Consider the following 10,478-nt stretch of genomic DNA (forward strand, 5'->3'; position numbering starts at 1 on the left):
TTTTGTTTTAATTAAACCATTAAAATTGCCTTGTGTTCATATAGGCAAGTTTTGTCAAATTGACTGTAGGTGTGATGATATTGCGGTTAAGGTCGGGATAGAATTGAAAAAAAAATCTTTGTGATTTAACGAGGTATTGATACATCGCTCTTAAAACATGTGTGGCGGCCAAAATGTAAATAAAATCATTTCCGCTTGTCATTATAAAAACCGCCGTACTCACGATCGCAACAGTTCGCAAAGATGACTCTGTTGGTTTAGTTTTTAGTTTATCAAGCAGACATTTTATTTACTCATGCCCAGACCTAATACCAAAAAGTTACAATCAAACGTTCGTAGTATACAATACAACATAACGGTTAGTTTTATATTGATATAAAATATATTTTAATGTACCTAGTAAATTTAAATATTCGACGATAAAATTAGAATATCAAAAAGTCGTTTTAGCTTTTGAACCCGAATTTGGTTTAGAAATATTTAGGTATATTGTCGAATTTGTCGAAATTTGTCCGTCAGTCGGACGGGCGGTCGAGATGTTCGCGAGTGCGCAAAACTCAACCGAAGGAGCAAAGAATGGTATATTTCGAGCCAGAGCGAGCTGTCTCGCTTACTGCAAATAGTTGACAAGATCCAAGACAAATAACGCACAATACTGCGGATTTCCCTTATACTATGCGTGTCGTGCTTAGCGAAGTGTAGCGCGCTGTCGTCCATCCATATCAGACACAACGTACAACATTGTTTTTGGTTACGTGTTAAATTAGCTTAATATCTGCTATATACAATTTGCGGCCTGAGCAAATTTATACGGGAGAACATAATAGTAATTGCAATTAAAAGGGAATCGCTTGATAGCTTTGAATAAAATTGAACGGTGCACACTTGCGTCGAGCGTTTTTTATTTTTGTTCTGTTGTTACATATGAAGATTATTACTTTTAACCAGTCACGGGTTTTTCGTACGAGACTGTTTGCTGTAGCCGTAGCGCAACATTTGCGTATTTGTTTACGTTGGACACCGTTTGCACTACAATATCACCCAGTCGAATAAATGCCGCTTCCAAATGGATCGTACAATTATAAGGCTTTACTCCTATCGTAAAAAAGTATTTAGTCAAACTATTTGAAACACAATCGGCGGTAAACAGCATCGGGACAGCCAGTGACTTGTTGTTTTACAATGTATATATACATTTTTGACAACGTAGTTTTCCGATCACCGAGAAATGTAAAACAATTAATAATACATGTAATGAAATTTATTTTTACTGAAAGTTTAGAGCCATGTCAGTGCAACGTTTTGGGATAAAGGAAAATGATGTGAACTAAAAAAATATTATAGCATTATTTAGCCCTCTCACGAAGATGTTGCGCTACCCAATAACAAAACTGTCTGGTAACATGTTAAGTTGTTCCAATAAGTTTAAGTATAGTTCTAAACATAATACAGTCAACAACAACGCGTAACATATAAAAGACAAATACTGAATATTTTGTGCCTGGTGCATATTTTCGACAACGTCCGATGTTGTTGTAAACAGCCGATGAACCAAATTGCTAAATTGTGTTCTTCGCGCGAGATATGAAGTCGTAAACAAAAAACATGCTTAACATGCATAATATGTAAGGGCGAGCTTTCTGGCACACCTAACTTGCCAAAACAAAGGTGTTTGTTGGGTTTTAGGAGTCTAAACAGCCGCCGGGCGTCTCCAGATAATAATTTTCTTTAAATTCTGCCACTATATCGTAACTCGCTTATCATAATATAATCTACTGTATAAAGATGTCATACTAATCCAGTTAGCGCCTATCGCTTTTGGAAATCGAAAAAAAGATTTATATCAGGGACTTGCTCTTGAACTGTTAGTACTGTTTGGAAATTATTCGCACTAAAAAATGTTTTCCTAATATTTACGCAATTTTAGAAACATTGCAATTCATCTCACCTGTAGAAATAAAAGGTTCCGCTTTTAACCGAATTCTTTATGTTTTTTCCTAAATATATGGTTTGGTTATGCTTTATATATTTCGCAGCAACACAAGTGGCGCATCCTGTATTTCATTTCTTCTGCCCATGATAAAAACCGACTTGGAATTGCTGAACGCACTGGACATCTGCAGCTGAAAGTGGCAAGAAATGAATTTGTTGGCCGAGACCACAGCAGTACCAAACTGATCGATATGTGTCATGCCTTTCTACTTTACTTTCTTTTCGAAATTGCTATTTTACTTATACACCCCATTTCGGTTTTCATCGCGAAGCAATTTGATTTCCTATACAGCTGAATAAACTTTGGCTTTAAAAGTTACTGTCATGTTGTGCCACGTTTTGCAGATTCCCATTCTCTTCGTACTTTATATTTAAAAGATCTTTTACTTAGATCTCCCAAAAGTTGGTAAATGCATTGACGGAAACACACGTTAAGGCATACAAAGCAATAATATCAAAATCATAATAATTATCTATAATACCATAGTATTAAGACCAACGCATAATGTAGCAAAATAATGAAGTAAAATCACGACAGAATAAATCCGAAATTCATCGGAATAAGATCTAAACCCCATTCCAGGGGTGTCCGACGCACGCACGCGTGCCAAACGTGGCACACGACCTAATAAAAAATGTCACGCAAGCCGCTTAAAAATACTTAACTTGTTATTTAGCCAATTGTCAAAAAAAAAAAAATTGTTGTACAGCAAATTGCCATTTCTTATTCACATTATAAAAGAATCGCGGCAATTACGACAACTAACAATTTAATCAAAACATTATATATCTTGGTGTGAAGAAACAAGAATTAAAAGTCAGCTCACCGACGGACACTTAGATGCAGTAATACGCACTGCTACTAAACAGCTTGAGGCACAAACGTTTGTAAAGAAGCAGTTTCTGTCAATTATAGAAAACGGTTTGCTTGATTAAATAAATAAGTGTTTTTCATGTACAAATAAACGTTTTTATTATTTTCCGTTTTTATTATTTTCTGCACTTTTAATATTAGAAATAATTATTTACTAAACTTTGGTACGGGAAGAAGATATAAGATAAAAATTGGCACGCCGACTTCTTTGAGTTGGGCACTCCTGCCTCCATTGGACAAAATAATGCCTAAACTTTAAGGAGAGGGCATGGGTCGATAGGGGACTGGTAGTCTGGTAACGGTCGTTTTGGGTCGCCGTTTAACCTTTGGGCTGTCGCTTTTTCGCATTGTGTTTTCCTATGTTTGCCGTTACGAGGGGCAATGGGTGGGGTTAGAAATTTGGTTACGGTTAAAATTATTAGGGGAGTTAGTGATGAAGTTAGTGGTGTAGATTCGGATAACGTAAAAGATTGTGTACGCCTTATTATGACCAGGTTCACGTATCATTTCGATTTAGACGTTGTTGCGACTATTCCAGGCATTTGTCATAATTGTGTTTCCGACGTTTTAGATTTCGGTCTTATGGCTATAGAGTATGTAATTACATGGCTTACTTTTTAATATGTTCAATGCGCAACTTTCGGTCATCCCGAATAATTTTCGGTTCGATCATGTAATTTTGGGCGAAATTCTAAAACTAAGGAGAAAAGCAATACGCTAAAATGGGGGTTCTTAAACTGGGGTTCATGGACCCCTTAGGGGTCCGTCACCTAGCTTTAGGGGGTCCATGAAAGCTTAATTGAAATATTAGTGCATATTTAAGAAGTAATCAATTTATTAAACACAGCAGTTTAATTGAAAATAAAACGGTATTGCACTGAATGCATTAAGACTCCATTTTACTTTCACATTTTTGGATCAGCAGACTTATGAAGAAAATCAGCAGACTTATGAAGTCTATTTGTATTGTGACGTAAATTCATGACGTCATTTTAAAAGTTTTTTGCCTATTGTGGTCCACGCGAGGCCAAAAAAAATTTTAGGATTCCGCGTTCAAAAAGTTTAAGAACCCCTGCGCTTAAAGGTGTATATTTATAATATCGAGAAAAACAGCAAAATACCCTAAGTTGCCAAGAGCGCTGATATGGCAGCGACCAATCTTTTGCAAACACTGTAAGGCACTACACCCAAATTAGTGTATACAAATCGATATTAGTTATGACCACTTTCATACTTGTCCTTAAAAATATTTATGTTTTTTCGAAAAGCCTAATTTAGACTTTGGTTAGACTTACCATTTGGACTTTGGGTTAACTTACTCTCGACTCTTAAGCAAAACACGTTCACAAACTGTAAAAACAGGTGTATTGCACTGTAACGAGTAACGATAAAAGTTATAAATTAAATATTTACACGCATGTCCGCTTATAGTGTTATTCGTGTAATTTAACATATAAAAGTAACAACAACTTACATTATGTGACATCACAATTTAGGTAAATTGCAACTTACTCTTGAGTTCGTGGAACTGCGTGAAATACCCTAGGCACCGAGAGAAGACCATAGCACACTTCTTCAGTTTATGGTGAAACTTAAGTATACTCAACAGCGATCACCAGTTTAAAAAACAGACTAATTGTCTGGAAAGCACTCGCAAGGGCGTCTGGCAAATGCCATCCAAAGTGTTTTTATCGCTGTTAAATCAAAATGTTTTAAATTTAAAACTTTTAATTTTGGCGTATAATTTTCACTCTTTTTACTTTATAGCAAGAAGCTAACAGTTTGTGCCATTGTGGCTCACGGATTGGTTTTCTGTTGAATAAGTCCATGCACATTTGTTAGTTAAGTTGACCATTTTGTACTTTTTATTCTTTTCGCCACTAATAACGCTAAATATGTTTCTTACCAAAATGGTAGTGGCTATTGTCAACACTTTAAAATCGAATTTCCTTTCTACCGAAAAAGGTTGCAACACGAGCCGTCGACCCTGGATTGCAAATTTAGGAAACGTGAAAAGTTTTTTGCTGAGGGTATAATCACCTCAAATCTAACTCTACCCCTAACTTTGATCTACAATTGTCGTGATGGTAATTTATCACTTGGCTGTATAATATTTAATGAACAATCGTAATTTATTTTGGGTAAAAGCTCTCGTAATAATTAGCGAAATATTTAAAACTTAGTTGTACGATGTAAAGGTAATTATTATTATAAGTCTTTGTTAATTACAACACAATGAGATGTCAGTTCCACTGATTAAATAACGCATGGGCTCCAATATAAGAAACAATTCTTCTTAAGCCTGCAGCCATTAGATCGCTTGTAAACATGGGAGGAGGGCCACTTGTTTCCTTTGGAATTTCAAAATGCGATTAATATTAATATGTAATTACTTATGAATGAAGGTTATGAAATAACATTGATTTGTATATAAATTTATACTGATATAAAAACATATGTACATATTAATATCATTGGTACTGAAGTTAAATTAAGTGAAAACATTAATATTGCCCCCCCTGGAAAATTTTCTGCGGGCGCTAATGCTTGCAAGGCCAGTTTTTTAGGCAGGTTTTACTTTTAAACTTTTTAAATTGAACTAAGTTGTATGTGAAAAGGTTGGTTTCGAGCACGCTCACCGATTTGTTCATGTGTTTAAACTTTAAAGTAAAACGAGCAATGCAGTTACCGCTTGTAAAACATACTGAAATAATGCAAAAGGTTCGTTGCAGAAAACCTATTTGCAGGTATTATCGTGCACAATCTTAAGGCGATTAAAAGATAACGCTTCAAAATCTAAGTTTGGTTTGTGTGCTGCAAATAACCCGCACAAGGCGTGCTTCATAACGTCGCTGCAAAATCACGACCTAGCATCTCTTCGATGAGGTAAAATAGGGTCGAATATTTCGAAATCATCGTGAGTCGAGAAGACCGCAGACAGTTCGTGGCACAAAGCGGTAATCCGTAAAAATCGAATATACTTTCAACTTCACTGGAATTGCGCTTCCAACCAAGTTGTCACGTTCAACATTGGCAATGATAAAACGCGCCTATCAGGCGGTGGAGTGGGTGGTTAAGTAAGTAGAGAATTACGAACAAACGCAAGACAATTTTCGTGGCAAGCGGATGACGCATTGCAATGGAACAAAGGCTCTCTGTCGCTCTTCAAAGATGTGGCCAAAGTTTTGCCTGATTTCGCAATGGCTTTGACGCACTTCGGCCTACTCGTGTGGCCTGGAGAAAAGAAAAATTACCCCCCGGTAAGATTTTAATCCCGAAATTGCAGTCAACGTCTTCGCGGGTAATGACTAAACTTAAGCCTGTCCGGCTTAAAACACGGCCCAGCCCGATCGGAATTGCTCCGCGTTATACATCCACCCTTAACGCCATACACCTGCAGCGTGGCAAATCGCTTCAAACAGTGAATTGAGAATTTAAAGAATGACTCAGGGGTCGGTGACTGAGAGTCAACGGACGCATTTGATAAAAGTTGAATGAAATTGGAAACGCGATTTCGACGGACTAAAAAGAGAAATTTTGAGTGGGTGGTTATTTTGGGGCCTTCCAGATGATTTGGCTCGCATCATACCTTAAAACTTGCCCAAACTAAAATTTTACAAAGGATATTGAAATAGTATCACCTTTTCTCTTATATGTAACTAAAAATATTCGTCCATGTCGGCCTAACTTACAGTTTCTGATGTTATCTGGAGTAAACGATAACCGAGTGTTGCTCATCCAGCAGTTTTATTATAATCAATCGACGTTTCGACGTCTTAAACGATGTTAATTTTGGCATGGTACATATTGTCTGATAGAGAAATAAATTTAGCTCTTTTGCAGTAATACATTACACTGTGACATATATCCAGACCAAGATAAACTAACAGCTTGTCATAATAAGGTATGTTTTGAATCATTATATCATACAAAATAACATCATATGCATAAAAATAAAATACAAATTCCCAGATAACTAAGTTTGTTTTTTTTCAGTGACGCATGTTTATTTATGTAAGTGAAGAAACACTTAGGTAGCGTACAAAAACATCGGAGAAAACCTTATCACATCCTATATACCGGATGTTCCGATAACATCAGCCAACTGGATTAAAGTTTGGTAACTAAATAACATGAACACAGGGTAACCGTCACTCAAGACGCTACATGGAACGCGTGTTACGTATTTTTCTTTTGTCCCAAAGTGGCGTAACAAAATTACCAAAAAATTATGGTCATTGCTCAATTTATGACGCGTCTCATATTGCAATGTAAACAACAGCTTTTGCGAAATTAGTCGCCAGTCCCTGCATGAGATTTGAAATGGAACTGAGATTTGAAATGGAGTCGGTTACTTTTGGGTTTTACCTAAAATCAGTAGTGGTAAAAACCAATAGACAACAGTGATGCGAAAACCAACAGATAAGTGCTGAACTTTGATGCAACCGGTTGGAAAGCACACAGCGCAACTGCGTCAAACCCGTGACGAAGGGCAGTGCGCAACACCAAGAAATATCGAGATTCCAAAGTACGCGTGGGCGTGTTGTGGAGGTTTAACCGATGTTTGGCAACTTGTCGTGGAGCGATAGGCGGCAGTCAATGGGACTTAGGCGGGAAAAAACATTGACGCAATTGCTGCCCGGGGGTGTGTTCCGGCTGGGCACCACTATAAAAGCATACGCAGGTTTAGCTCAGCTGTCATTTGTCTTGCTCTAATTTGTGGAACGTAAATAATTCTTGTCGAGCTGCCGCGGAAAAGTCAATCGCGCCTTTTTTTGCCACTTGCATAGTTTAAATACGATTTTATTTAGTTTTGTTTTTGGCATATATTTATCATGTAGGTATTTTTATTCTAGATTAATACAAACAAAATATTTATTGACATAAATCCGCTTTCTTTGTGAAAAAGTCTTGACTTCCTTTTGAAAAAATTAACCCTAAAACAAAAACTAAAACGGTTATAAGATGGAATCCACACGTCGTCAAATGTCATGTGGACTTCTAACGGCTGCAAGTGTGTTCTTTGTCGTCGTGTTGTCAGCAAACACAATCCACGCTACGCCATTGCAAAGGTAACTTTTGTTATTCGGCGATCTTTAGTAGTAATAAATCCAATTTTCATTTTTGTGTACGTATTGTACGAAGAACACCATAATTATTAACTTGTTGTGGTTATTTTGACAGATCTCAGGACTCTGTTTCCACGTCAATTTCAGAACTATTAATTGAAGATAACAAAATCACAAGACTTATTGATCAAATGTAAGTTAACAATATTGATAATAATATATATACGTAATCTTTACTTTAACCTAAAGTATATTTGTGCGAACGCTTTTTAAGATTTTGATAGACTTTGTTGTTAAAGAGTGTCAGGTGATTTCTAATACTTTTAAGGATCATCTCATCATTTTGCCTAAAGTTCTTCATGAAAAAAATATACGTGGTTACAGAAATGTTTCAATAGGTAATTATTGATTTTTGATTATTGGTTTGTTTCTTTTAGGCTGAGTGCTGTACTTGAAGAGCCCCAGACGGAAAACTCGCGCGCCTTGGAACGCAAACTTCTCAGTTTACTTGGCGAGGAAGTCTCGACCGAGAGAGGCATTTTGCGAAGAATACGCGAAGCCAGAAAACATCACGCTTCAAGGATTATTTACCCCGAGAGTATAACGGACAAGATCCGAAACCAAATCCGCAGTGTGAAGTACGTCCGCCAAATTTTCAAGTAAGCAACACTGTCTCCCAACAGGTCTGACAATTACGCGAAATTGGGTGCAAAGTGCGATCTGGCCACGCCGCAAAAATGTCGTTTGCCGTCTTTCGTCATCCGGATGCTTTGTTGCGATATCGTGTATATACCCATCCTTCCTCGCGCCTCCGTAGTCAGCACTCACGTACGGCAGTCCACGCCCAATCGCATTAGGTCGCCGTTTACCATTGTTGGCGCGTGTCCCTGTAAAAAGTGGGAGGAGTTTAAAACCAGATACGCGCGACGTTCGGAGATGTACACCTGGCTACAAAGCCATATTATCGCTTGCGGTACGACGGACACGAGCGAAACAATTTATCGTTACCAACGCAGAGCGCTGTGTGAACTGCCTTCAAAATAGGTGTGTGGGGAATGGGGGCCTAACTCTATTGGGTCGCGATTGTGGGCGTCAAATGGGAGGTAATTATGGTCATTTGACCGGGTTCATCCAAAGAAACAGAGTTCGACTCGGATGGATGGATGGAAAACTACCAGGAATTATCGACGCCCATTTTCCGACTGGTCCATATAGGAAGCTGATTTGCGTTTAGTGGAATTCTGTCATTCAACAGCAAACAAACAATGCTTGTCAGCTGCGGCTGTAAAATAAAGTAACTCACACTATCCACAAAATTCCGATTTACAAATAACAGACCTACTTTGATAATAAAATCTGCGCTGTACGAAAATAGTGTGTGTTGAAATAAACGAAAATCTAAACCCATTTTTTCTCTATAAACAGAAGTTCGAAACGCGGTGACGACAGCAGCGGATGCGTTCTCAATCTAATTAATTCGGGAGTTCCACAGAATGACGCCTTCATAAGATGCCAAAGAACATAAACCGGTGAAGTTGTCAGAATGCGTTAATGCCTTAAGCGCTATACGTTGTTGACTGCGCTGCTCAGGATCTTCAAGAAAACGGTTGCAAGAAATGCCGCATTTTTAGCCAAAGCGATTAAGCTGCTTGAACTAAATAAGAAAAACTCAGCAACAACGCGGCCGTTAGGGTATAGCCTAAGGGAGTTCATATTTTTGCTTGTGATTTGCGGAATTATCTGTGTCAGTTTTCGTCTTTTTCGTGTACACTTTTGTTGTTATATTTTCTTACTGCTTTCAACAATGCACAACGTTTATTTATTTATTGTTGTATCGTTTTTATTTAACCGTATCCTTTTTTATTTAACTTTTTGTTGTGAAATAAATATGAAAAGTTGTTATACACATTAAAAAACTTGCAACGCCAATATAAAATGAACTTAGTTTTGCAAAATAAAAAACGGGAATTGCAGTGGCACCGCAGCAACAACGGGGTTGCCTGGAACAAAACACTCGAAAACGATGTCGTGCGCGAAATGTGCATGCAACAAATTTGTCAGGCATCTTGTATGACATCTTGGTCCAGTTTAGGTAGCGCTCAGGGGGTTGAGAACGGAAGCAGCTTCACAAAAAGCACTCGGAAAGTCGCATGTGCGTGTCACAATGTGAAAGGTGTGGGCTAGGTTACTGCTTATAAAATCAAATAAAACTCTGTGTGGTCTAACACAGTTACGCTTAACGTGGTCCATCGGTATATTTTCTGTAAAGCGTTTTCAGCGACACACTATTGAACCGTGGTCTGTAATTTAGATATTTCAAATTTTAATTTTTAATAATTTAAGAAATTGGTCAAAAATTAAGACAAATCTCATGATTTATGTCAGAAACACGCATTTAAATAATAATTTAGGCATTCGGTCTTGGTAAAAACCTTTTTCTGTTACAAACAACAAAGCTCCATGTCAACCCCTGTTTAGGGTCGCGAACCCGGGGGTTAGGAACCTGTGTTAAACCATTTAAGATTACACACGTTTTTTTCACA

At 37.5% G+C, this 10,478-nt stretch overlaps 1 protein-coding gene across 2 annotated transcripts; it reads left to right on the forward strand.

The window, feature by feature from the left end:
• The first annotated feature begins 7,650 nt into the window (after positions 1-7,650).
• Positions 7,651-9,843, forward strand: LOC146132903 (uncharacterized). Of its 2 annotated transcripts, none has more exons than XM_083397440.1 (4): positions 7,651-7,938; positions 8,051-8,128; positions 8,373-8,573; positions 9,361-9,843. In XM_083397440.1, exons 1-4 carry the CDS (start codon positions 7,832-7,834, stop codon positions 9,458-9,460), a joined length of 486 nt encoding a protein of 161 aa, XP_083253566.1. In that variant the 5' UTR covers positions 7,651-7,831; the 3' UTR covers positions 9,461-9,843. The 2 variants fall into 2 exon arrangements, with proteins under 2 accessions (XP_083253566.1, XP_083253565.1); XM_083397439.1 differs by having other exon boundaries at positions 7,656-7,938; positions 8,373-8,594.
• The last annotated feature ends 635 nt before the right edge of the window (positions 9,844-10,478 follow it).

Source organism: Ascidiella aspersa, chromosome 9 (assembly GCF_963924565.1).
Source record: "Ascidiella aspersa chromosome 9, kaAscAspe10.2, whole genome shotgun sequence".
NCBI lineage: Eukaryota > Metazoa > Chordata > Ascidiacea > Phlebobranchia > Ascidiidae > Ascidiella > Ascidiella aspersa.

Coding starts and splice junctions, on each gene's coding strand:
- LOC146132903 (XM_083397439.1), top strand. CDS start 7,832: ATGGAATCCACACGTCGTCAAATGTCATGTGGACTTCTAACGGCTGCA. Junction 7,939..8,050: donor CACGCTACGCCATTGCAAAG/GTAACTTTTGTT, acceptor TTATTTTGACAG/ATCTCAGGACTCTGTTTCCA. Junction 8,129..8,372: donor ACAAGACTTATTGATCAAAT/GTAAGTTAACAA, acceptor TGTTTCTTTTAG/GCTGAGTGCTGTACTTGAAG.